We start from the raw sequence: 24,792 nt of genomic DNA on the forward strand, positions 1-24,792 counted from the left end.
GGATATTTGGTTTGGAATTTTTTGAAGGTGACAATTTTTAAAAATAATTTTTTAGCTACTTTGTTCATTCCTTAAATAGGTACAGTATATCAGAAGTATCCAAAGGCAAAGTGCATAAGAAAATCTGTTTCCTCTGTCACACTGCCAGAGGAAGAGGAAATCTCTTCAAGCAAAGAGGTATTTTTCTCCTTATTAATTAATTGCCATTTTGGAACTATCCCTCTGAATTAATGTAAATATTAATTGTGATTCTGCACAATGTCCTATTACTTAAACTGTTCTAATATTTGCCAACAATCTGTTGCTCTATTTGTTTGTCTTACAAGTGGCTGAGCAAGTACAGTATTAAAAAACTTAAACTGGAATTGCCCAGACTGATGTTTGGTCCAGGCTGTACCCACCAGAAGAAAACTGTGGAGTCTCTGCACAAGAAAGTATCAGCAAAATACTGTTCCATCTTCCCCAGTGCAGAAATCAATGTAGGTTTTGCAGATGTCAGGCACCTACATTATTAAAAGGCCTTGTGTAGTGAATGTTGATTGATGTTTCTGGCTTTCTAGTGTGACATTCTCTCCACCCTTCCCTGTTCTTTCTAAATCATACTTCTAGTAGAAAGCTGGAGAAGGTCTTTTATTCACCACAAAGAGCCACTGAGTATGTTTGAAGTCCAAACTGCATGTTCTTTAGAATGTGCAGCATCTCCTCTGCTCATACAGTATGAAAATAATTTTTGAAATTTAAGTAAAACTTTTCAAAATCATGCATGAGTTGAAACTGGGAGAATATTAGATCTTGGTTGTTTCAGTTTGTGTAATGACTGGAGAGAAGCATAGACAGTTAAATGCAAGCAACAGAGTCACAGAATTTTTCTTACCCTATTTCATAGATGTAAAGACAAAAAACTCCCTGATTTCTAATGCCAGCATTCCATATGCAGCAGCTGAGCTCAGATTTCCTAAAGTAAGATGCTCTTGTACAAACTGAATTTTTCCAGGGGGTGGTGAAGCATCTGCAGTTCCACCCCAGAGAACTGGAAATCTACACAGAACAACTGGGGAAGGTGTTGCAGCATTATATCCAGAGAATGCAGTGGCTTCTCTCAGGTATTGGTGTGCCTCTGGTTTTCTGTAAAGCACAACTCAAATATACACAAACCCTTCTTGTCTGCTGTTTCTGGTAGAATAGATCTGAACATCAATCTGAACCTCCAATAGGAATAAAGGTTCTCTGTCTTGCATTTCATTGAAATTTTAAAACTTGTTTTTGTGAATACAAGAGAATTCAGCATCTGTGCAGCTGATGAACATCTAGCTTGCTGTCAAACAGCTTTTGCTCTTTGTGTGTTCATGAATACAGAGCAAAGCTTTCTATCAACAGCATATATACAGTAACATATACAAGCAAAATTAGCTTTTCTGCATGTTTTGCTAAGAATGTGCCCTGCTTAGAAGTTCAGCATCACTGCTGGTGAAGGGTATTTTGATCTCTCTGTTGCTCATAAAGATCTTTGTTGGGAAACAGTTTAATTTTTTGCTGGATTGTAAAGGAGTTACAAATTATTTAATGTGAGTTACCACAATTAGGTAGTAATTAATGCTTGATAGTGCTAGATTTGAAATGGCAGAAGACTTTTCTATTATTAACCTTTTAACTACCTAATTGCCACACAGATTAGACTTAATTATGTAGAAATGTGGCCAGAATTACCCCTAAAATCTGAAGATTTACATTATGCTCAATAAAATAAGCCTATGGAATAACTCTTAATTACTTTCAATGTTGTGGCCCAGGCAGCCGAAGATTGTTTGGTACCATTTTAGAAGCAAATGTCTGTGTTTTGATTGATACATCTGGTTCCATGGACCCATATTTGCCACCCATCACAAAAGAACTTACCTCCCTTATCTGGGAACAGCTGAGAAAAAATGAAGTCAGGTATGGTGAATGACTGATAAAGACTGAAATCTGCACTCATTATTATGTAATCAAATTGCTTAATAATTACAGTAATACACCACTGAAACACAATTCAGGTAATTATTATATGTTAGAGTATAGTGTGCATGTGACAAGAACTGCTTTTTCTGTTGCTTTTACCAGTTTTTAGTTGTAAACTCTCTAAGATCTGAGCCTCTGCCATAGGCTGATGCTGTTTACCCTTTTAGGGTCAGCATTCCCATAGATTTTCTGTTCATGCAAAGTAAGATATGCTTTTTGACTCTTCCAAGGCTGACCATCTGAATCCAACACTAGGCTCTTGGACTGGGGGGGACAGTGATTGGGTTTGGGTTTTTTTTGCTGTTGGGTTTGTGTTTGGGTTTGGTTTTTTTTAATTTTATTTATTTACTTATTTCAAAACTGGCTTATCCATAGTGACTCATTGCATTGGTTAGGGTTAAATGTTGTGGGTCATCTTTCTCCTCAGGTTTAACCTGCTGAGATTTGCAGAAAATACAGAGAGTTGGAAAGAGTATCTTGTAGAGGCAACTGATGAAACCTGCCACGATGCTGTGCAGTGGGCTTCCACATGCCATGCTCATGGCAACTCCTGCATGCTTGCAGCTTTACAGGTTGGTGGGCCACAGCTTGGAGAACACAGTGTGTCTTGTGGTGGTAAAACACTCCCACCTGACTGGTAATGTTCTAGGAAAATTATGTCAAAGTGTACAACCTTTTTATATGCAAATCATGGAACAGTTTAGAAATTAAGTCACTGTTTCTGGCCTCAGGGCTCATAGATACTTGAATTAATTGCTCATACTAAGTTTTAAAAAAAAGTCAAATAATCAATAGTTTTGTTAATATTTGTGTTGAAAGAATACTGGAGAGGGAAAATAGCCAGGAGCTCAAAGTGATGCTTATGTACAGCTGTGGCTGTGATATGTTGCTCCAACCCAAACAGGATTTTAAATAAGCAGTGTGTGTTGGAATCTCATGGGTTTTGAGAACAATTCTTGAACTTCAGTTACAAGTGAAGAAACTTTTCTCGTATAAAAATACTCAGTGTAGAAATTACTAGTAATAATAACTTAAAACTGAATTTGCAATTTATGAGATTTAAAATTGAAATCAAAACAGAAATGTTGCCTTTAATGAATGATTCTTCTTCCAGACATCCTTGCACAATCTCTATATAAATGTTATGGCATTCATCATGAATCAGGTCCAGTAGAGCTGTAAGCCATGTCTGTAATCCAAAGATGTCCACTGAGTCAATTACTGTAGCAAATTTGCATAATATTCATTCAAGTCCCAGTGAGCCTGATTTTCAGACATTAAACATCTTTAACTCCCATAAAATATGATGTAAAAATCTTTTAAACCAGTTCATTTTCTTATTTCAGTGAGTCAGGTTTTGGCAATGCCCTGCTTATAAATATGTTGTCTTATGCTACAAATTATCTACTTAAATTTTCAAATTTATATCCTTGATCTCCTTCCTAATTAGTGAAAATGAAAAGACAAAACTAAATTGATTAATGATGTGGCACATATAAAACTATCTTAAATCATTGGATTTTTGTTCTGAAGTATAACTTTTCATATAAATGTACCAATTATTTAAGTTTATTTTCTGCTTTTCAGAAGGCTTTCAGTTTCCAAGGTGTAGAGGCACTGTATCTATTGACTGATGGGAAACCAGACACCAGTTGCAGTCTGATTTTGAAAGAAATTGGAAGACTGAGAAAGAAACAAGATATTAAAATCCACACCATTTCTTTTAGCTGTGCAGACAGGTATATGATACTTCTCAAGAACAGCAAAAACCTCTTAAAATTACTACTTTATTTATTGTCAGAAGTCTGTGCTACCAAGATGGTACTGGGGAAGTTTGTTCTGACACAGGTAATTGCCACATGGCCTCCATTTCATACAGGAGTTTATAATCATGTCCTCCAGTCTATTTGTTTCGATGTAATATTTTTGAGGAGTTTTTAGAAATTCTTTTGCTGTTGCTTTCAGAGAAATAATTTTCATAATTAGCTTTCTACTTTGTACTAACAGAGAAGCTGTAGAATTCCTCAAGAAGCTTGCTTCCCAAACAGGAGGGCGCTTCCACTGCAGTTCTGGAGGTGAAGATGGACAATTAGCAGCACACAGAATATTGACAGAGGGGCTGGATGATGAAGATGTATGTTCAATAAATCGGTTTCTTTTGTTTCATTGCAACTTAGTTCTTCATCAGTAGAGAAAGTTCATTTAAAAAAGAAAAATAATGAGAAAAAATAATACAAAACTCCTAAGGTATTTCACATTGAAACCAAAAGGAGAAATCTTAATACCTGTCTTTGCCTTTCTGCTAACTGCCTTGGTGAGGGTGCCCAAGCCCATGAAAGGAATACACAGGGCAATATAGGTTTTGAAAGAGAAGTAAAATATATATCGTGTGTCTGGATGTGGGTTTTAAGCTATCTTTAGCTTTTACTGTGTCTTCTTGTCCTTGACATCTTGTGTTACATTTAATTGTAAAACCCTTGTACAGTGCTTAGCACATTAATTCTCCAGCGTGAGACCTCAGGGAGTGCCACAGCAGGAAATGTTACTGAACAGAACCAGGTTCAATCTGGGCTTACTCTGCTCTCTCCTTGTAAGACCAAGACCTTCTCTGCAAGTAGCTAGGAGTAGGGAAATTTAGAGATTAGGCTCAGTTAATTAAGTTGGTGAAAGAGAAAAAGATAGGTGCAAGTAAAGTTAACTATTTTAACTACGTTTTCAGGATCCAGTTTTCCCTTACTTTGAAGGAGATGATTTAAAGAAACTTACTCAAGAAGTAGCAAAAGCTCGAAGTTTTTTAAAGCAGGCAAAATCTTGGAGGTGAGTATTTATCAAGAATCTTTGTTATTTCATGGAATGCAGACAAGAATATCTGACTCCCAATGTCTGTTATATAAAATATAGATCTGGAGAATTGTCTAGAATAGGAGTGAAGGGCAATTAAATTCTATTGATCATTATGTTTCTTCATTGTTATCATTCCTAACTGCCAGTGCAGAACCAGAAAGCACCAATTCAATAGGAATAGCAGGCAAAAGTACCTGCAAAAGCTTTAAAAAGCATTATACCTACTCGTTAAAGGTCACACAAGGACAGGGCTAAACAAAGATTCCGAGGTACTGTATGCCTCTGTGAAAAACTGCTGTAATTCTTTGGGGTTTGTTTTTCTTTCAAACAGATTATTGCTTGAAAAATGGAAGACAAGCCAAAAGGACAGTTCTAGCTTTCAGAAAAGTGCTCAGGTAAACAGTCACCACATTTCCATCATAGTTCATGTATTTCAGCAGAAGGGTAGTGTTTTATTAAATGTATTCATTTCTAGCTGTGACTTTTTCCAAAGTTGAAAACATTTGTAGTGATTTCAGTTCTTAGCTGAGATAGTCCACAGTAAAACCCAGTATAACCAAAGAACAGTTCAAAGAGAACTGTTAGGGGTGAAAAGAGCAAGGCAGATGTTTATTTGTAGCTGTTAATGGTCTAGCAAGCAGTTAAGCACATGAAGGGTTAGAACCAGATGTAACAGCTGTAATAACAACTGCTGCATGGGCTGCATGATTTATCTGTTAAATGAATAAGGCTGACTGAAAAAGATCCCATTAACAGCAAAGACGGCCTCAGCAAACATGGGACTGTCATTACAGAGTGGTGGGAGGCAGCTGGGCAAACCAAACCTCTCACAGAGCCATCCTGCTGCTTTTAAATTGGCAAAGTCTAAACTGCTGGGTGGAAGAACTTTCTCAGGGTTAAACCAGACACAGGCATTTGTCACAGAGCTGTTTGAGGAAGAACAGTGGGCACACAGACAGGTGCAGAGTTGCACTAGAGAACGTTTGCCTTCCAAGATATTCATCAAGGATTGTGCATGATTGAGAGTGTGTAAGGGGGTGTTTGAGCATGTAAGAGTGTGTCAGTGTGTCAGAGTGTGTCTGAGAGTGCAGAATTCAACATTGAAGGGCTGATCGCTCATGAGAGATGCTTGGAGAGGGAGCAGATATAAAACCATCCTGTGGGAGCAAGGAAGTTGTTCCAGGCATGCAGAAATAAAGGCCGCTCTTCCACAACTATCTCTGTCTTTCAACATTTCAAAGAGAACTGTATTGCTGGTAAAGTGTATAGGAGGGCATTCCTGTTAAAATACTCCAGAGTGCATAGCACTGTAGCCCCATTAAACATGTAAGTAAGGAAACTTGATTTCAGTTTAAATTGTATTGTTTTTCCATTACAATTTTGTGAATGGTGGTAGTGAGCCTATGCAGTTTATATATTTTGAGTTGTATTTTAAAAAGTATTCATGTGCTTCACTTGTAGGATTAAATTTTAGACGAAGAAAAGATGCTGAAGAGGTCTGGAATCATACCACTTACCTGCTTCTTTACAAAGTGTGCTCAGAGCTTCCAGCTTCAAGAAGAAAAAGAGAAGATTTATTCTTTGTTGTCACAAGTGCTGGCAAGACAAGAAGGTGCAGATGGTAAGTGCTGCACTGACTCCACTTGCAGATTTTGCAGGATTCAAGGTAAATCAAGCCCTGAACTCTACGAAGTTTAAATATAAGTAGAGGATAGTTTTCAATATAGCTAATACAAATTTTAGAAGTGTATGTATTTCTAAAATAACCAGTAGTTATACAGGGTCACAACTTTTGTTTCTCTTCTACTCATCATATTAATAATTCCTTCAATTAGTTGCTGGTATGCCTAAATTGTCTTTTTTGTCAGTTGGTTTGAGATTTCTTTGCCGGTGCTTATTATCCATAATAGTTGGGACAGATGGCTGTGATGTTAGGAAGAGAATTCTTTATGCCAGTTTTGCATAGAAAGTCCAAGAAATAACCTTAGTGCAGAAAACAAAGCTTGTAATTCATGTTTTTGCACAGAGAAGTTTTGCTAATAATTATTTCAACTCTTTGCTTTTCATGTTGGCAGTAAAGAAAGATTTAGAGTTGATGATTCAGAAATTATCAGACATGCAAGAAAGTAATACCCTGTTGCTGGTGTAGCCTGGTTGTGTTTGTATAACCAGACACTGCCAATCTTCTGAGCAATTCTGTTCTTACACAGTTCCTGTCTAGAAAGATTTAAAATATGTTTGCTAGTGCTAGTTGACTTATGAAATATACTTGTTTTTTACTGATTTCTGTAATGACAGCTCATTAGTATTTTGTAGACGTTCACTGTTGTCTTTTAGAGGGTTAGAAATTCATCTCAGGTGTTTAATGTATGTAATATAATAAAAATGGATTCAGACTTCAAAATTCAGATACTTGATCTGTGTTTATTCAGAGCCATTTGCATCTCCTGAGTGCCAGCTTATGGGGATGACTGGGTATCCTGTGATATGGGAGATGGTGTCTTTTCTGTCCCTTTATCTCTGTTATCTCTACAAAGAATTGAAGATTATTTCTATCATAAATGTATCTTTTTACTGTTGTATGCTCTGAGCCAGGTGACTCCAGCCTTCCATTGTTAGTACCAGCCTTCACTGGAATACTGCAGTTAAACTGGTGCTTTGTGCTATGCATCACCTTCTGTGATTTTGTTTGTGGATGTCTGTAACTGCTGAAATGATTTGATATGAAAATGTTAATTGTAAATTAACAGGATTGGTTACATTTCTGTTTGGGGTATAGAAATACTAGATGATGATAACTGATAAAATGAGGATTTGTACTAACAGAAATGTTAAAACAGTAAATCCAGGTAGAAAGGATGAGCTTTCTGTATTGCCAAAAAGGGTTTCTTATTAGTTCCTTGGAGGATTTAAGAAATGTCACAGTACTGCAGCATAGATTCTTACATTCCTATAAAAGTACTTTAAAAGAACTTAAAATGAATTACACTTATGCAGGTGTGTGGTATCAGAGGCTCTTTGTGAAGTAAGATCATAATGAACATGTTGGATTTTGCAAATGTGGATAAGCATCAGAGTATTTCAGTCTGTTGTGTTAGATTGCAATTGTCAGGGCTCTCATTTAGAGTCTTTTTCCCACCATACAGTATTTGGTGTTCAGAGGTTTTACTCTATCAAAACAATTGCATTTACACGGTGTCTCCGTTGGCTGATAGTGGATCTGTAACCCTAAATTTGGGGCAGCCTACATGAATACTCATCACTGAGCTGTTTGTTTCAGCTTGGACTGGGCGTTTGTTTCTGTAGGCAGAGCACAGCACGTTGCTCTGGTTCTCCTGAGCATGATCTCACACTCGAAGTAGGTGTTGGGAACCCAGAGCCTTCTCTTGCTGGTGGTGTGAGCTAAGGGCTTCTCAGCCTCCTGTTAAGAAAAATGCAATGAAAAGTAAGGAGCAAGTGTTGATGTTAGAATGTGTATGAGCACAGAAGCTGTAAAATAGTCAGATATTACAGCACTGAGCCATTGCACCCCATCCAAGGTCTCTTCTTTTGTGTGTTCAGCCTGTGCAGCCGAAGCCATGTGGTCTTGCAGGCTGGTCAGCCCTGCTACCTCCTCAGAGCAGCTCCTTCCTTTAAAATACAGATTCTGTCTCCTTACTACCTACCTGGAAACTCCCATCCTACCTGCTCCCATCAGTCTGAGGGCTGCTCAGCCAGGAAGACATTTTCAGGAGATGCCTCAGTGGGGATGACCTGAGTAATACTCGGTTTGTGACCTCAGTGTCGATCTGTCAGCTCTGTGTCATTCGCTTTCCTGGTTTGTGCTTGCTGGAATGCAACTCACTGTATTCAAGACATAATAAAAGAGGAGTTTTGTAATTGACCAAATGCATATTTTTCTGCCAGCTCGTTTGCAAGTCGTGTCATTGCTGTGACTCACTGAATATGCTGATTTGTGTGCAATGAATTAAAGACAAATGGCTAAAGCAGTTACTACCTCCACGTGTGTGCGACCCCCTTCAAAAGAGTGCTGCTTTCACAGCTGGGAATTTCCGTGTGGAGCAGCTCATGTACTGCTGTAATTTCCAGTTTCCAGCTGCTGAGCTGGGTTTAACTGGTGCAGATGTTCACAAACCATTCCTTTGCAAGGACTGGCAGTTCAGGAACTCCTTTGTGCATGGTTCAGCCTTAGCTGCTTCAGGGGACAGCTTCCAGAAGAGGGGTGGGACAGCTTGGCCAAGTAACAAATTCCTCCATCGAAATATGCCTGAATTTGAGTAACCCCCAGCAGTTCATGCTGCTTCAAAGGAAGGTAATGGCAGTGTGTGGTGTCCTTTAGAATTCTGTTCAGTAAGAATTTCTCTGTGTCCTGTAAGCATGTTGCTATTACTAGCATGTATCTAGATCTGTAACCACAAAGTTCCAAGACTTTAGGCACCCAAATGTGTCAATACGACTAAGTCACTGGAATTTTCATTGAATCGTTTAAATGCATCTAAATCAGATGTATATCAGGTGTATATTTCATTCCATTGAACTTTGATCCTCTGTGAAGCCATCTCAAACAGATGCTTATGAGATGTTTGCTTCCTGATTAGTTAAATAATATGAAGAGAGAGGAAGAAGGGAAAATTCAATTCCAGAAAATTGCCAGCATCAGAAAATACCCTTTTCCTTCCCTGTTACAATAATGATCATTTAGGTTTTAAGTATAGAAGTAATTTATAAGGAGACTGATAATCCCTGACTCATATTATATGAGACTTCATCTGTTAGAATCTTAAATGCTACCCAGAATTTGGTCAGTAGCTTAGGCAGACCTTGTAAGCCACAAGTTTATATCCTTTCAGTGACATGGGCTGCCTCTGTCACCATGGCCACTCCCAACGCGGTACCAAGGCTTTTCCAAATAGAGAAAAAACTAGCAAATAACAAACCTGTTGGAAGTGGGGTTATAATCTCTTTCAAACTTGCATCTGTATAGTTTGTTTGACACTTCTGTTGTCTCCGATTCCTGTGTGTAGCAAGCCAGGCTGTGATCCCTGCTAATTGTATAGAAACATGCCTTTATTCAGTACAATGTAACACAGTATTTTTATTTATGATGCATTTGTATTCCTTCCCTTCAAATTTTGCATAAACTCTCCTCTTCTTTAACAAGACCCAAGGGCTAATACAGGGATGTTCATTGGTGCTGTGAGAAGTTGCTTTGTTTCTTCCTGTAATTCCATCCTGACTTGGCAATGCAGGCTCAGAGTTATCATTTCATTTGACCTGTAAATCAATCTGTGTAACATGCAAAGTAACCACGAATGCAAAGGAAATGAGAACAAAGTCATTTGAAAAGCATTTTATGTGGCACGTTCCAAGGCTGTATTTATGTGTGCTTTATTCCCTCCATGAGGAAACAGTGAAATATGCAGAACTGTAACACAAATACACAAAGAAACAGGGAAAAGGAAGGAGAGAGAATATTTATGTATGTTAATGAAGAATGGAGGGATTTAAGAAGAACCTGATCTCTTAGCTTTGCAGCAAGGAATAAGGATCTGCATCTTCTTTTCATTTCTGGCCTGGACTTAGAGCATGACATGGGTAAGTTGCTTTGCCTCTGTGTCTTACTCCTCTAACTTAGCAAGGAATGTGAAGAATGTTGTATTATCATAACACTTTGGGTATTATATTTGTTGTTGCATTAATGTTGTGTTGGTAAGCGTTTTTAAGGATGACTTCATGCCTTAGAAATATTTGATATGTACCAATGTTTAGCATTTGGTTATATGAAAAATATTCTGAAGCTTCCTTTCACAAATTCAGATCCCACAATTTATCTTTTTGACCAAAAATTGTAAGCACAGCTAGACATAATTAGAGTTCTATTCTTTTCCTCTTTTCCATTAACATTTCAAGACCTGATTTAAATGTTTTTTAACATTTTTTATCTTCTCTCACATAAAGAGTGAACGTCTTACTGTTGACAGTTCCCTTCTCTCGGCTCTCTGTTGTTTTAGACTCAGTCCTTGTTATGAGGGTGATTGTTTTTGTAGTCACAAAGAGATAAGTACCCTTAGTCAGAAGTACTTACACCCTACAACAGCTCTGCCCAGACTCCTCTGGAGCTGCAGAGGGGATCAGTGCTCTGGCACCCTGTCCAAACGAGTCTCACCACTCCGAGTTCACAAACTGTCAGTACCTGTGATGGGGCATCTGCATGTGAACAAGTGCACAAGGAGGTGCTCAAACACATGGCAAGCTTGGACAACTCTACTAATTGAGGGCTTAGATTCTGGAAATTTTAGTAAGTTAAATGAAGAGAGGGTATTTTTTATATTGCAGCTATTTCAGCACAACCCTGTCCTTCAGTAGCTTTAAGAGAGCTTAGTCTCTTCTTTTCTGCTATTCCTCTGCCCTTGGGCCCTCCAGAATGTCCCATCCTGCCTGTGACTCACGCCAAATATCCGGCTGTCACCTTAACTCACACCTCTGTCAAGCTCTTCATGCTCTGGTTACGTCTGTTAAAGGCTCCTTTCTGCATAGTATCTGCCACACTTGAAAACCATTCTTCAGGTTCCTGTTAGCTCACAGCTGGAGCACAGCTCCTGTTCTGTGGCCTGGGAGGGCAGAGCTGTGAAGTTCACAGGACCTGTTGAGTGACAGAGACTCAGACCTGATCTCCACATCTGCCTTCTGGGCCATGGTTTGAAACCCCGCTGGGGTCCAGGACCCAGCAGTGCCCAGAACTAGCACAGGGACCAGGCTTTGTATGCTGGAGACAGAGATTGTCTTGTCTGTCTTATGCCAAATCCTCCTTACTCAATTCAGGCTTGGCTCTACCAGCATGTGATTTGAAATGAACTTGTGTAAGTTCCTGGGTTCCTCTATGAAACAGTGCAATTACATTTCAACATTGCTTTACCATGTGGATGTCAGTAACATTTTGGTAAGCCAACACAACATTTCAGAAATGTGGACCTTCTCCATGTAAATAAATGGACAAACTGTCTGACACCTTCCTGCTGTATTTTATAGTCATCTGCTACAAGTACTGGATGTTTTGTTTGTTTCTATGTGCCTACATGACCTATGACTGGTCACAGGAGAAAAAGTAGAAAAAGGCAGTATAGAATTGTGATTCAAGACCAAAAGCAAGCTCCAATCTTAATGCAGCAGCTTTTCTCCTTGTAACTTTAGCTTCTGTTTCTTTCAGAAATACTAAGCAGGATTCATTGAATAAAATATGGGCACCCCTCTTTACTAAAGGTAAGAGAATAAGCATAACAGGAGAGGTACAAAATACCAGTTCTGAGAACTCCTCTGAGGTGTCCCCTTCTTGTCAAGGTGGAAACCAAAGCCAAGTTAAAATACTCTTTGTTAAATTTCACTGAAGAGTGAGGGATTGATATCCCCTGAATAAGCTGACCAGCTGCTTTGACTTGTGAAGGAGCTCTGGAATAGTTCAGCGAGAGAATGGGCACTTTATTTCTTGCATTAAATGGGGAAAACTGTCAGTGCTGTGGACAGCTCAAAACAGAGAATTTGGTGTTCTTGGGGGTTTTACTGTGAGCTGAGCTTGTCACCCAGCAATCCAAGAAGTGCAGATTAATTTGACAGGTTCAAAGGTGCCGGTTCTAATGCCGACTGTAGGGACTTTGGAACATACATGTTATGCTAAGATACATTTTCCTAGGTGTCGGTTTGAGTTCTTGTCAGCACATGAACATTAAATTACATTTAAATTGCAATTGGTTACCTATGAACTTGAGATATTTCTAACATGCCAACACTGAAAATTGTAGTAATTTATATTTAGATGTGGGAGTGTTTCTTTAGCATCTTAACTACTGTTTTGAGACTTAATTTTAGACACACCCATTTAAAAATGTTGGCTTTGATTTCTCATTGTTTAATTTGCAAAAGCATATGTGTTTTAAAAGTGCTTTAAAACCTTAGGACAGAGAACATAAATAATTATTAATAATTTCATTAATTCATCCTTCATTTTAAATGCATTATTTAACAGTAAATCACCTTTTCCTGTTCTGGTGTGCACAAGGTAGTTTATTACCTTCATTCATCTTGGAAGGCAGAGAACAACCCTTGTGCCTCTCTGCAAATACAAAACTGGGTTGGGGATGGAGATAGAAAAGTCAGGATGAAAGTGCTGTGTAGCACTGCCAAACAGGATTTTTGTTTCTTCTCTAGTACAGTTCTTCTCTATCTACAGGAAAACTCTAGTACAGTTTATCTACAGAATAACAATATACCAAGGGTGTATTTATGTTGTGTAGTGTCGTACACTTTTACCAGGTCAGTGAGAGGTACCATCCTGTTAAGAATGGTCTGATGTGGAGAAATTTTTTTTTTCCTGAAAAGGAACATAAATTATGTACTAATTAAGCCCTGCCCTTTTTTGGCTCCCAGCCCAACCACCAGCTACAAAGGAGCAGGAACAGCAAAAGGCCTGAGCACACGTGAACTTCTCTGTCTGCCTGAGAGTACCTGATGCCCTTGAGTCACGGATTGTCCAGCAAAGAGAGATCTCACCCTCCTACCTGGACAGGAAGGACTGGGACAGTGCTGACAGCAGGATTCTACCACAGGTACTTACTACTACTTTGGCTATTTTTAAATATCTGATATGTTTGACTCTAACTTTTTATGGGAAGTAATTAGAACACTTCTGGTATTTGAAATGACGGTAGGGGAGCTACGAGCAACTCACACTGCATGTGCTGCATGAGATGTAGCTGTGCTTATCATGCAGAATACATTAATAAATCAGAATAGCTCCTATAAATTCAGAGAAAAAAGAGCTACTGATTCTGGAAAGAATTATTTTTTTGAAGAAAGTTGTTTACATTTGAAATTTGAAAACAATTTTCTAATTCCATGAAGCAGATTAATATATTAATGCTATTAGTGCTTTTTAAGAGATTTCTATAAAAAAAAAATCTTTAAACTCTTTTATGTGACCTCCAGCTTACTTAAATCTTCATGAGATACTAATGACAAGTATTCAAATATATACCATTTCTCAAATATCTTTTTGTAGTATATGTGATAAGCTTAACTTTAGGTCTCCTTACAGTGTATAAAAAGATGCTTTTTCTCAGAAGACATGGCCAAAGAATTTTATATGGCTTAAGACTCCTGCATAGCATAATCCAGGAGTACAAATTTATGTCTCCTTGCTTGAACAAGACAGCGTACTTTTTTTAGTTGTATTATATTAGTTCTAGTTTAAATTTTGTTTTGAAATGTGGATTATTTTTCATTTTTGAAATGTCAGGATGTTTTTCAACATAAGGAGCTTGTGTTTTACACTGTTATGCCACTCACTTTGCTGAATTGAGTGAACTGACATTGGTGTTAAAGCCATGTAACAGCATGGAGAATACAGTAATTTCCTGTGTCTGAAATCTAAAAATCAATATATAAAATAAGAAAAATATCGCAAACAAAATTATAAAATATTAACTAAGCAATAGCAAAGGTAGTCTATAATTTTGTGTGCTGTGGCTGCATTTTGTGTTACTTTTCTAGAATTTTTTTGTCACCCTGGAAGTGACAGAGATGCCAGCTACCAGCCATGCCCAGTTTCTGCCTGAGCTCTGCTGAAGCCTGGTGTAAATGGCTGAGAGCGAGCTGTACTTAACTATGAGGTTCCTCTCATATGAGGACCTCTCCCCCTATGAGAAAACCAAAATAATCTGCAGAGATTGGGTCCATATTCCTGGAATAGCCTGCAGGCACTCAGTTTGGCTCCCACTTTACAGTGACATGACTGATTTCAGATTTATTTCTTCTGGGTTTCTGTTTGGGGGTGTAACAGCCTAGATCCTAATGTGCAAAGGCCAAGCATGGAATTAGGACAACAGGGGCTCTCTGTGTGGGAGAATTAAATGGACTCATTTCTTGGACAACACTGTGGTCTGGAATACCAGTCACCTGAGGTACAGAAGATAAGTGAATTTCTAAACAGAAGTGATTAATGTAGAATAAACCAATTTGCAATACAGAACAAGGTGTACAGATGGGTAACTCCCATGGAGTTGTTATCCTAGAATGATACTCCAATCCGTTTTCCCAAGTAGATGAACCCACAGGGCAGATGGCTTATCTCTTCTGCCCCTTGTCAGTTTAGCTGTCTTTGAATGCCTATCAAGAAAATTTTGGTCAAAAGTTAGTGAGAACTGGACAGAAAACGAAATATATTTCATGTATAACCAGAGAAGCTTAAAATGGTAACAAATTTTTATCATTGCTGAAGACCCAAATGTGAAATAAAGTGAATTTTAAAAGTAGAATGAATCCTTCCTTATATTCCTTATCTAACGTCTTGGTTTAGTTTCCTGAGTAGTAGGATAACATCTATTTGGCATTAATGTATCAGAAGTTAATGAGTTTTCAAGGGTAAAATGTTTGATTGAACCAAGCATTCAAAAATGCAATCATAGCTGTTAAGGTTAGGTAATTATAATGGCTCTAAAATTCTGTAATTTCTCTTCATTTTATATAATATGACATTTAGTGATATGAGGAAAAGACTAAATCTTGGAATATAAAAGTATTCAGACTCATTACACATTATACATAGCCCATCAGCAAAATTATGAATTTATACATTTTAAACATATTAAGATAATAAAACTAGTATAGGACCATTGTAATGGGAAAGTAATTGAAATGACCCAGATCTCAGAGCACTATGCAGGAATTTTCAAGAGATTTCTCTGTTGCAGTCGTGATGCCAGAGGGGTTCGCAGAAGAGCTCCACAGCAGCCAACCCTGTGAGAGCCAAGTGACGGAGCCTGCTGGGCTGCTGGCTGCCAGGAGCACCAGGACAATGGTGACAGGAGGTGGGGGCTACCTGGGATACAATCTGGGATGTGCCCTCGTTAGCTCAGGAGTTGCTGTTGTGCTGTTCGATGTACGGAAACCTAAATGGGAAATTCCAAGCGGAGCGGATTTTTTCAAGGTATGTTACATGTCTGATGCTTCATTGTCAAGGCTTCCTCTTAAGGACCTTTGATTAAAACATTTACTGAAAAGCCTTTCAGGACAAGTTCATTACAGGAAATAATATAGTATCTAATATTTGGAAATACCTGAATTCTGAACACCAAGGTACTATATTTTTATCGATATCTGTATGTATGGGGAGTACTGTTAATGTAGCATTACCTGGTATACAAAAATGCAATATAATACTCTAACCCCACCATACCATTTAATACTAGATACAGGTGTGTTCAGTGATAAATGGAATTTCATAAATGTGATTGTAATACACTAATGTACACTAAATAAAGTATTAAATCCATATAGAGTGTACTAGGGTTTTCACTCTTGTGTAAAACTGTAATTAAAGTTATCATACAGTGCACCACGAATAAACCTTAAAAAGAGACATTTGTGAAGGCAGCACAGATCGGGTGTCAAGGTGCCAACAGAAATGGCGTTCTCTTATTTGGTGATTCCAAGGCAAACAGCTGAACCCTTCCTGCTGTGATTTATTGTCCCTGGGGCTCGATTCTCCAGCCCTTGCTGCTCCCATTCAAGTCAAACAAGTTTTGCCAGCCTGGAGGCTGCAGGACTAAGCGTGAAAATACGCATTATAATCAAAGCCAACAAGAGTCATCTTTGTTTTGCAACAAAATACTGGCAAAATTCTTAGTCATTGATTTTTCTGCCTTGTTCATAATGCTTTATTTAATTGTTGTTAAGTACTGTGAAAAATAGACCAGAATAGCTTTAGATTTTCCTTACTGGCCATAGTTAATATAGTTCTAGAGAGAATGTAAAGAGCTCTGCCTGTCAAAACTCCATTCTTTTCTCATTTTACAGGGTGATGTGAGGGACTATGAAGCAGTGTTCAAAGCATGTGAAGGGGTTGACTGTGTTTTCCATGTAGCTGCATGTGGAATGTCAGGATTGGAACAAGCAAGTACCATTCTCCTAAAGTTTTCTTTGGTTACTTTGAGAAAGAAAAGAATTGTCTGCAAGTAACAAAGAATGTAATTTTATGGTATTTATGTCAGACAGAAATTGTTATAAAGGTCAAGTCATCCATACAGGCAACAAGGGAGGTATTCCTTAAATAATAAAAGTCAAAGTGTGAAAGCAACGTACTACAAAATATTCTAGAAAAATGAGATCACAGTTTTAAGATCTTGGATAAGAAGGTACAGTCTTTTTCTCTGATCTGAAGAAGAGTGACAGCATTGCTCTAAAACTAATACTGATGCATTTTCTTCTTGTGAATTCAGTCATGAGGAAACAGACTTCAATCAATATGTTATGCTGAATAACAGTGATATTCACAGAGGGTGTTATCAAAAAAGTCATGAACCTACTGATTTATTTCTAGGAACAGGACAGATTGCCACTGGAACAAGAACTTGTGAAAGCTTTCAGGGAGCATAACCCTGCCTGTAATTCTTGTTTCTATATCATGGATTATCTGGGGTGTGACAAAATATTGAAGCATTGCTATTTCCCTTTAGATGCATTTTATCTTTCATTTTCAACTTTCTTTACTCAAACACTAAACAAGACAATAAACACGAGAACTGCCAGAAATCACTGTATGTCAGACAGAACTGTAACAAATATTATAAAAAAGCCTCAGCTATTCTAGATCTGGCAACTGTAACCATCATATTGTGAATGTTACTTGTTTGATTGATTAAATCTTGTGCAAACTTTATTTCTAGCTTCAAAAGAAAGATCAGATTGAATCCATAAATGTTGGCGGCACAAAAATAATAATTGATGGTAGGTACCTAGATTTTCTTTCTCTGCATCTGATCCAAACCATGAATTAAAAAAACTTTCTAACTGGATGTTTCCTGTGAAGATCAGGCACTAAAATGAGGCTCTTCTCTCCCTCCTGTCAGAGCATGATGTAAACCTGGGTGTGCAGGCCCCAAGCAGGTAGACTTGCCACTGGTTTGAACTGGGGATAGATTTTCAGTGGACTTCATTCCTTGGCAGTCCAACTAAAGCTCTCTTCCATGTACTGGTTAATTTTTTTCCCTTTACTCTATGTAATGGAGCAGTGTTATCCTCTTTCCTCATAGAACTAAGATGAGAGCTGTTGTACTGTTTGTTGTATCATAAACATTTGGTAGCAGGCACCATAGAAGTATATTTAGCTATTATTTTATCACATTAATACAGAAAATCTTCCATCCTTTCTGCTCATCTGTGATCCCTTTTTATTACATACTGATTTTTAACTACTGTCTCTGCAAGATGCCAGTAGATCTCTTTCAGTATATTCAATTCCAGAAAGAATGTTTCCGAGTGTACTGTAAATACCAAAGCTACTTTCTCTTTGTTTTTCTTTCAAAAACCAAATGGGGAGAAAGAAAAAAAAAAAGGCATAAAAATGGCAAGATCAGTTTTTATTTAGACTAATTTTCATGCTGCCTGTGTGTTATTTCTGGAAAAAAATGCAGAAATGGAATAGTAGGCAAGTAAAGCTCTAAATGAGTTAGAAGGAAGAGTTGCCACATATTCCCTTCTTCCCACCCCAACCTCCAAACCCACAGAAACACGTCATGTCAAATTTCCATACGTTCCCAGCAAATCAAGAGGCTGGGAGGAGCATGAACCTGTTCATCTACATTTTAATAATACACCTTATTATTGTATTTTTTCCCAAATATTTGCAACAATAATTAACATTTATGATTTTCAAAATGAGCCAATGAACCAGCTGGAAAGACTGCCCTGTACATTCTAAACATTCCTGACTTTGAATATTAATTCACTTCCATTTTAGGAATATTGTTAAATAAAAAGGAAATGTTCATTATTCAAGTTTGCAATGACATATATGCAGCAGAATTTAGCTACACAAGACTGAAATCTGTAATTAAGTCTTTGTTTTGCAAATAACATTAATTTTCTTTGTATTTGAAGCACTGCTGATTATACACTAGCAGGGTGTGTTTTCCTGTTAACACATCATTTGTCACTTATGAGCAGACTGAGACAAAGGCAGTTTTGTGGCATGTGGGCAGAGCTGGCCTGTGCTCCTGTGTGACTGCATGTTCCATCAAATGGGGTGCAAGAGGCAGCTCATGGGACCCAGGGCAAAGCCTTGGAGTGGCTGGTCCCCACAGCACTGCCCCAAGGGCTGTCCCACACCAATGTTCTTACTCATCTCCTTTGTATTCAATTTGTAAAATGAACGTGTTTTAAGAAAGGTTTCTCAAGGAGGAGTTTTTCCCCCATGAAGATAATTCCTCTATCCAGCTGATGACTGCAAACCAGTGATATGATAGTTACAGGTATGTCATCATGAAACATTTGGTGACCACAAGGTGTAATATTCACATAGCAGATATTTGGGATGAAAAATTCCAGCTGAATGGAAGATAATATTATATTAAATGATAAGGTAATGTTAAAATTGAAATAATACTTTTTTTCTATAAACATAATGTTTGTTTTCAAAAAGAAAATCTGCCAGTTCAGTTATTTCTCCCTCTTTATTTTTGTTTTAAAATAATTTATTTTGTGTATCATTGTAGTCTGCAAACAAAGAAATATCCCTAGACTGATATATACCAGTACAGTGAATGTGGTGTTTGGAGGGAATCCTATAGAAGAAGGAGATGAAGAAACTGTACCATATTTTCCACTGGAAAAGGTACTTCGTTCATGGGATGGTGTGGCATTTACTGTGCTCCAAAGGGTAGATTGTGCCAAGGCTGTTCTGAGAGCAGTTGTTTCACTGCAGATGTTCTCAGTACATTCAGCTCAAGAAGTGAGTTAAATAAATACTAATGGACTTAAATTCCCTCTGAAGCTAAGCTTGTGCCACTAATTTTTAAGTCTCTTAAGTTTTTTGTCATAGACAAACTATATATTTACTAAATCTTATTATTTCTAGTTTTGTTTTGCTCAGCTGATACCTGTGAGCTGGCTAGATTGAAATGTTGTCAGTCAGAAACAGTAAGTTTAATATAATTTAACAATTATCTTATTCTGCTTTCTTTATAGCAATTTAATCATTATTCTAGAACCAAGGCAATTGCAGACCAAATGGTTCTTGCTGCTAATGGAACTTTACTAAAAGGTACATATAAAGTATTTGGGGGTTTTCTATCATTAGGAGTGCTAATGGGCATTCCTTTCTCTGGTTGCTCATTTATCAATAGGATACTTTAACTGAAATAAGGATTTATTTGATTCTACTCCTCTCTTTGGTGGATAATTAGCTGTTCTGATAATACCAATCTGTCAGCACTGTCCAATGGGTCCTTCTTGTAATCCCACGGCTCACAAGTGTCTGGGGAAGAATAGTCCCAGTTTCCTAAAGAGATTGGTAATATCAGGGACATGTTGACTTCTAGTCAACATGAATAGTTGTGGCTAAAAATCTATCTGAACATGGCAAGGGAAATACGTCTCCTTGCTTTTAGATACATATTTTGCTATTCCTACTGATTTCTCTTAACAGAAAAGTTGGCAAACGTAAGCTAGGTGGGGATTCAATTTTAGCATCCTTGATTAACTACTGAGCAAATGCCTATGACCTGATATTCTTGGCCGTATGAAAGGTGTCATTGTGCCTGTTCTCAGGAGTCAGAGGAGTCTGCTTACTCATTCACATGTCAGTCTTAGAGTATTAATTTTGATTTACAATATTCAAACTCATTTGAAAGCCTCTGTTTAGGAGACTTCTTCCATTCCTTTATGGTGCCCTTGATCTGCAAGCAAGCACGGAGTCTGGATATAGCAAATTGAGTGGTCTGTTTCCAGTATTGTACATGTCTAGAGTGGACAAATATAAGTTGTAAACTTCTCTCTGTAATAAATAGAAAAAATCAAGCAGGAGGAAAGTTTGATTTGTCCTGTTCCTATTCAAACTCTTATGGGATTTGGTTTTCCAGGCTGCTAAGCTCAGGTCTGTCACTGCTACTGAATTCAGTTTTGCACAACAACGAAATCAGGTTCCCAGGAAGCTGAACCACACGGAATGGTCAGACTGAGCCTTAATTTTGAAAGTGTAAAATTCAGACAGTATGTGTCAACCGTATGTTGCCATCACAGCTGTCTAACAGTGACCTGTTGCTCTCTCTCCAAGGAGGGGACAAGCTCCACACATGTGTGCTTCGCCCACCGGGCATCTATGGACCAGAAGAGCAGCGGCACCTGCCTCGAGTAGCCGTATGTGTTTTGTAGTCAGCTCTGGAGGACACCACGAGTAGTTGTAAGGGCATAACACAAGTGGGGTACCTTGATTGCAGTTCTTAACCATTCCTGCAGGAATGTGGTGAAAGCTCAGGGACAGGTGATGTGGTGCAGGGTAACAAACAGCAGGAAAGCAGCACTGCGGGCCAGGATCAAGCTGGGCTTTTCAGTGAAAAGAGAAAATGGAAGGTTGAAATGCCATGGCAAAAGAAGTAGGTTTGCATCCCTATTGTTTAATGGAAATACTGTCTTTTAAATATGCACTTTAGTTTCTGCTAAACAGTATAATGTCACCATATTTTGCCACTGCCTATCAGTGCAACCATCTTTGATTTACAAAACCACCCACTAGTTGGATTTTTTCTTGTGACACCTTCCTTGTGTTGCAGTTGTACACAAATACAGCAAGTTCCAAGTATTTGGGTTGACACAAAATTAATGTTATACTGCATAATAAAGGTATAATGTAGTTATCTCATGTTTTCTGTTTCTACAGATAAATATCCAGCGGAGACTTTTTAACTTCAAATTCGGGAATCACAAAGTTCAGATGAACTGGGTTCACATAGGAAATCTAGTGCAAGCTCATTTACTGGCTGCTGAGGCTCTCACCTCTGAGAAGGGCTACGTAGCTGTAAGTAAACAATATAATCATTGTGAGTTCTCAAACAAGTTTAATTTTTGATGTTTTGAGACCAAAGAGTCTCCAAAAAGTCATATGCTAAATTCTCTAAAATGGTGTGTGGCTCCACAAGCACACAGACAGTGCAAATGCAAATACATTTTGCTCGTATCTTGATGATGTTTTTGTTTGGTTTGGAAAGACACAATTTCCTGGGTTACTGGAAGAAACTGTATTTTTAACTAGCTTAATATATTCACCATTACACAAATCTATATATCCTGTTCTCTTGAAAATAGGTTCTGATCCTAGATGCATAAAATTTAGAGCAATCGTTCTGAGGCATTCCAGTTGAATTTTCAGAGCTGAAAATTCCAAAAAGAGACGTACAAAATTAATGGACAATTTTAAAAGGTTTTTCTTTTTGTTCTACTGGTCGTAATTGCAACAGCAATCTGAGGACTGTGAAGCATTAGAGAACTGACAACGTTGCAGCAGCTGCTGCATTCACAGTTCTTGAAGGTACCAGATTTATTTACATTGGTAGGAACATACAGACAACAGGTAGACACAGGCGAACATCTCTCCATGTGTTTTCTATTAGTTCAGTGCTTGGAAGCCTCACAGCTGTTTTAGATTGATGTCACTCCCAGAGTCCCAGGTTTGCTTGGGGTGCTCAGGTGTTCCTGGTACTCAGAGCTGGGCAGACCCCTCATCCAGAGCACAGCCGGAACTTGACCTCAGAGCTGTGTTTGTTAAATGTTGTCAGTGCTGCCCCTTCTGTTGCACTCACAAAGGTAATTCTGTGCCCTGCACATCATGAAGAACATCGTGCTCCAACAGCTGGGCTACTACAGGGGGAAACTGAGCTCTGATCTACACTACAGCATGGTTAATCATCATGAGCTCTACCACCACTGTGGGGTTACTGCAGTGAAGCCCAGTGAAGGCAGTTTGCTCTGTGTACGTTCACCCTGTGCATGTTGCTAACAAAATCATGACATGTTAGGTAGGTATGAGAGAGACAGAAAATGCCATCCTGTGCACAGTGTTTTGTCACTGTTTTTCTCTGCTTCTTTACCAGAGTGGTCAGGCTTATTACATCCACGATGGTGAAAATGTCATCTTCTCTGAGTGGATCGTGCCTTTGGTATGTACTGCACAGCCCTGCAGGTCCCAGCACCACGTGGGCAAAAGTCCTGTCACTGACTGACACACCAGACCAACTAAATGAAGTTCAGTGCACAGGAATTACTGAATTACTTAACATTAAACTCAGTCCTGTTCTTCCTGATTATCCCAAAGTTCCACTGGTGTTAAGGGAAGTTTTGGATATATGTAACTGGAGTTTGGCCTTACTGCTTTGAGAGGCCCAGAACCTGCTGCAGAACAGCAACATTTCATGAAGCAAACCCACAGTGCACAGCAAGCTCTGCCACTGGCACCTGGCAGGACTCTTACAGCCATTGCTTATCCCTTTGTTCGGGCACCAGCTGCAGCACAGAAGGGAAGCCCATTCAGAATCCTATCTTAGAAGCTAAAAAGACACAACACTATATTTTCAGAAATATCAGGCTGGGATTCCAGGAGCATGCCAAGGTTTGATCCTGCAATGCCATCACAGAAAATGACTGCAGTAGAACAGTGGGCCTGTATTTAATTGTAGTTCAGTATTCCAGTCTAGGTCACTTCCTTGGAAGTGGCCTTTTATTCCCCTTTACTGTACAATTGCAGATGAAGGGTGGGAGATGGACACCAAAGAATGAGAAGTGCGTTTCAACTGCATTTCTTACCACCAGTATTGACAGGGAGACTAGCTGGAAAAAAAAGTTTAGATACAAGTTTTATAAACACTCTTTTATTTTTTTCCATTTTCATGCCTCATTGATACCCTCAATTTGGTATAAGTTCTCTGTTATTCTTTCCTTTTATACCCTTTTTAGTTTGAAAAACTAGGCTACAGGAAACCTTGGATACATATTCCTGTTCTCCTGGCTCATATAGCAGGTAAAAAAAAAAGAATATGTTCTTAATTATTGTGGGTTGTTTGATTTTTTTATTCCTATGAAGCTACATAGTGGTTTTATAAAATGCAGGGGCCCAAACTGAGGGAATTATTTAACTTAACATTATTTTAATTGAGAATAATCGCTTGTGCCATGTGGTATTAATTGTACCAGATAAAGTTTAAAGGCTAGTCATAAACTCATCATGTACTCTATAAATTAAACAGTGCCTTTTACCAGCAGGAATTACAGGATGTACAATGTCAGCATTGTCTCAGTTTATTGTTACCCAGATGTCTCATTAAGTAATTTTTGTTACACAGCCACTGTGATGGAATATCTGCACCTGATACTAAAGCCAGTTTTTAGCTTCACACCTTTCTTGACAAGGAATGAGGTAAATAGATAAAAAGAGATAATGTTTATATATTTCTGACTAAAATTCTCATTAGGTATGTGATACACCCTTTGGATTGTCAGCATTACAGCTCTGTTTTCTGTTCTGTTTCCATTGTAGTATCGTTGTTGATATATTCTCCTCCAAGTTCTAGAGAACTGGATATTAAAGTCACTTCCATAACTGTTCTTTTGGATTTTAGGTGTGGAATGTCACTGTAACTCACACTTTCCGAATAGACAAGGCACGAAATCAACTCGGTTACAAACCAAAGAAATTCTCATTCGCTGATTCTGTGGATCATTATCTGAAAACAAGACCTACCTGCCAAGAAGATCACACGTTCATTAAAATGGTGTTTGGTTTTGGCATTTTGTTAAGTTTGATCATTCTTTCTTTCTTCTAAAATCAAATAACCACCCACCTGTTCCAGGAAACCTCATTTTGTTTGAGTATTAATGATCTGGTTTTAGTACATTCCTCAGCCACTCTGGACTTTCTTATTCATATTACTATGATGACACCTCTCCGATCTCATTAAGAAAGAAAGAAAATAACCCAAAAAACAACTACAAAAGTGAAAACGTAGGACGTATCAGGAAATGTTCCCCAGGAGCAACACACTTACATCAAAGGAGTTCACCACAAATGGGTGCAGGAATACTTTTAATGGATCTTCATTAATTAATGGTTTCATGCTGGGAAGCATTTTCTAA

At 38.2% G+C, this 24,792-nt stretch overlaps 2 protein-coding genes and 1 long non-coding RNA gene across 9 annotated transcripts in view; 2 read left to right on the forward strand and 1 right to left on the reverse strand.

Moving 5' to 3' along the window:
* The window catches only part of VWA3A (von Willebrand factor A domain containing 3A), a 25,188-nt gene extending 17,938 nt beyond the window's left edge, over positions 1-7,250 (forward strand). For 4 of the 6 annotated variants that reach the window (XM_042037116.1, XM_042037117.1, XM_042037118.1 and 1 more), the window contains 10 exons: positions 80-177; positions 327-479; positions 995-1,103; positions 1,791-1,935; positions 2,426-2,570; positions 3,586-3,737; positions 4,006-4,132; positions 4,718-4,815; positions 5,174-5,237; positions 6,304-7,250. In XM_042037116.1, the coding sequence (XP_041893050.1) occupies positions 80-177; positions 327-479; positions 995-1,103; positions 1,791-1,935; positions 2,426-2,570; positions 3,586-3,737; positions 4,006-4,132; positions 4,718-4,815; positions 5,174-5,237; positions 6,304-6,309 (1,097 nt within the window). In that variant the 3' untranslated portion in view covers positions 6,310-7,250. The remainder of the gene's footprint in view (positions 1-79; positions 178-326; positions 480-994; positions 1,104-1,790; positions 1,936-2,425; positions 2,571-3,585; positions 3,738-4,005; positions 4,133-4,717; positions 4,816-5,173; positions 5,238-6,303) is intronic. The other 2 variants (XM_042037115.1, XM_042037114.1) reach the window with 2 other exon arrangements.
* On the reverse strand, positions 2,566-24,792 carry LOC121668872. Of its 2 annotated transcripts, XR_006017572.1 has the most exons (4): positions 24,705-24,792; positions 6,360-21,213; positions 4,004-4,177; positions 2,566-3,187 (listed from the first exon to the last, which is right to left on the reverse strand). It is a non-coding gene; the product is annotated as an uncharacterized LOC121668872 (long non-coding RNA). The 2 variants fall into 2 exon arrangements; XR_006017573.1 differs by lacking the exon at positions 4,004-4,177.
* Positions 13,354-24,547, forward strand: LOC121668870 (putative short-chain dehydrogenase/reductase family 42E member 2). The gene is made up of 12 exons (XM_042037126.1): positions 13,354-13,442; positions 15,585-15,820; positions 16,690-16,785; positions 17,559-17,619; positions 19,386-19,504; positions 19,858-19,933; positions 20,945-21,027; positions 21,548-21,685; positions 22,758-22,823; positions 23,617-23,680; positions 24,003-24,076; positions 24,279-24,547. The coding sequence occupies exons 2-12, from the start codon at positions 15,590-15,592 to the stop codon at positions 24,480-24,482; spliced, it is 1,212 nt and encodes a 403-aa protein (XP_041893060.1). The 5' UTR covers positions 13,354-13,442; positions 15,585-15,589; the 3' UTR covers positions 24,483-24,547.

Source organism: Corvus kubaryi, unplaced genomic scaffold, assembly GCF_017639235.1.
Source record: "Corvus kubaryi isolate FWS band 111438036 unplaced genomic scaffold, C.kubaryi_AGA036_p1.0 37387, whole genome shotgun sequence".
NCBI lineage: Eukaryota > Metazoa > Chordata > Aves > Passeriformes > Corvidae > Corvus > Corvus kubaryi.

Bases quoted from the DNA above. Each gene is read 5' to 3' on its own strand.
- LOC121668870 (XM_042037126.1), top strand. From the start codon at position 15,590: ATGCCAGAGGGGTTCGCAGAAGAGCTCCACAGCAGCCAACCCTGTGAG. The intron at 17,620-19,385 runs GTAGGTACCTAG...GTATCATTGTAG, and splicing joins CACAAAAATAATAATTGATG to TCTGCAAACAAAGAAATATC. The intron at 23,681-24,002 runs GTAAAAAAAAAA...TTTGTTACACAG, and splicing joins TCTCCTGGCTCATATAGCAG to CCACTGTGATGGAATATCTG.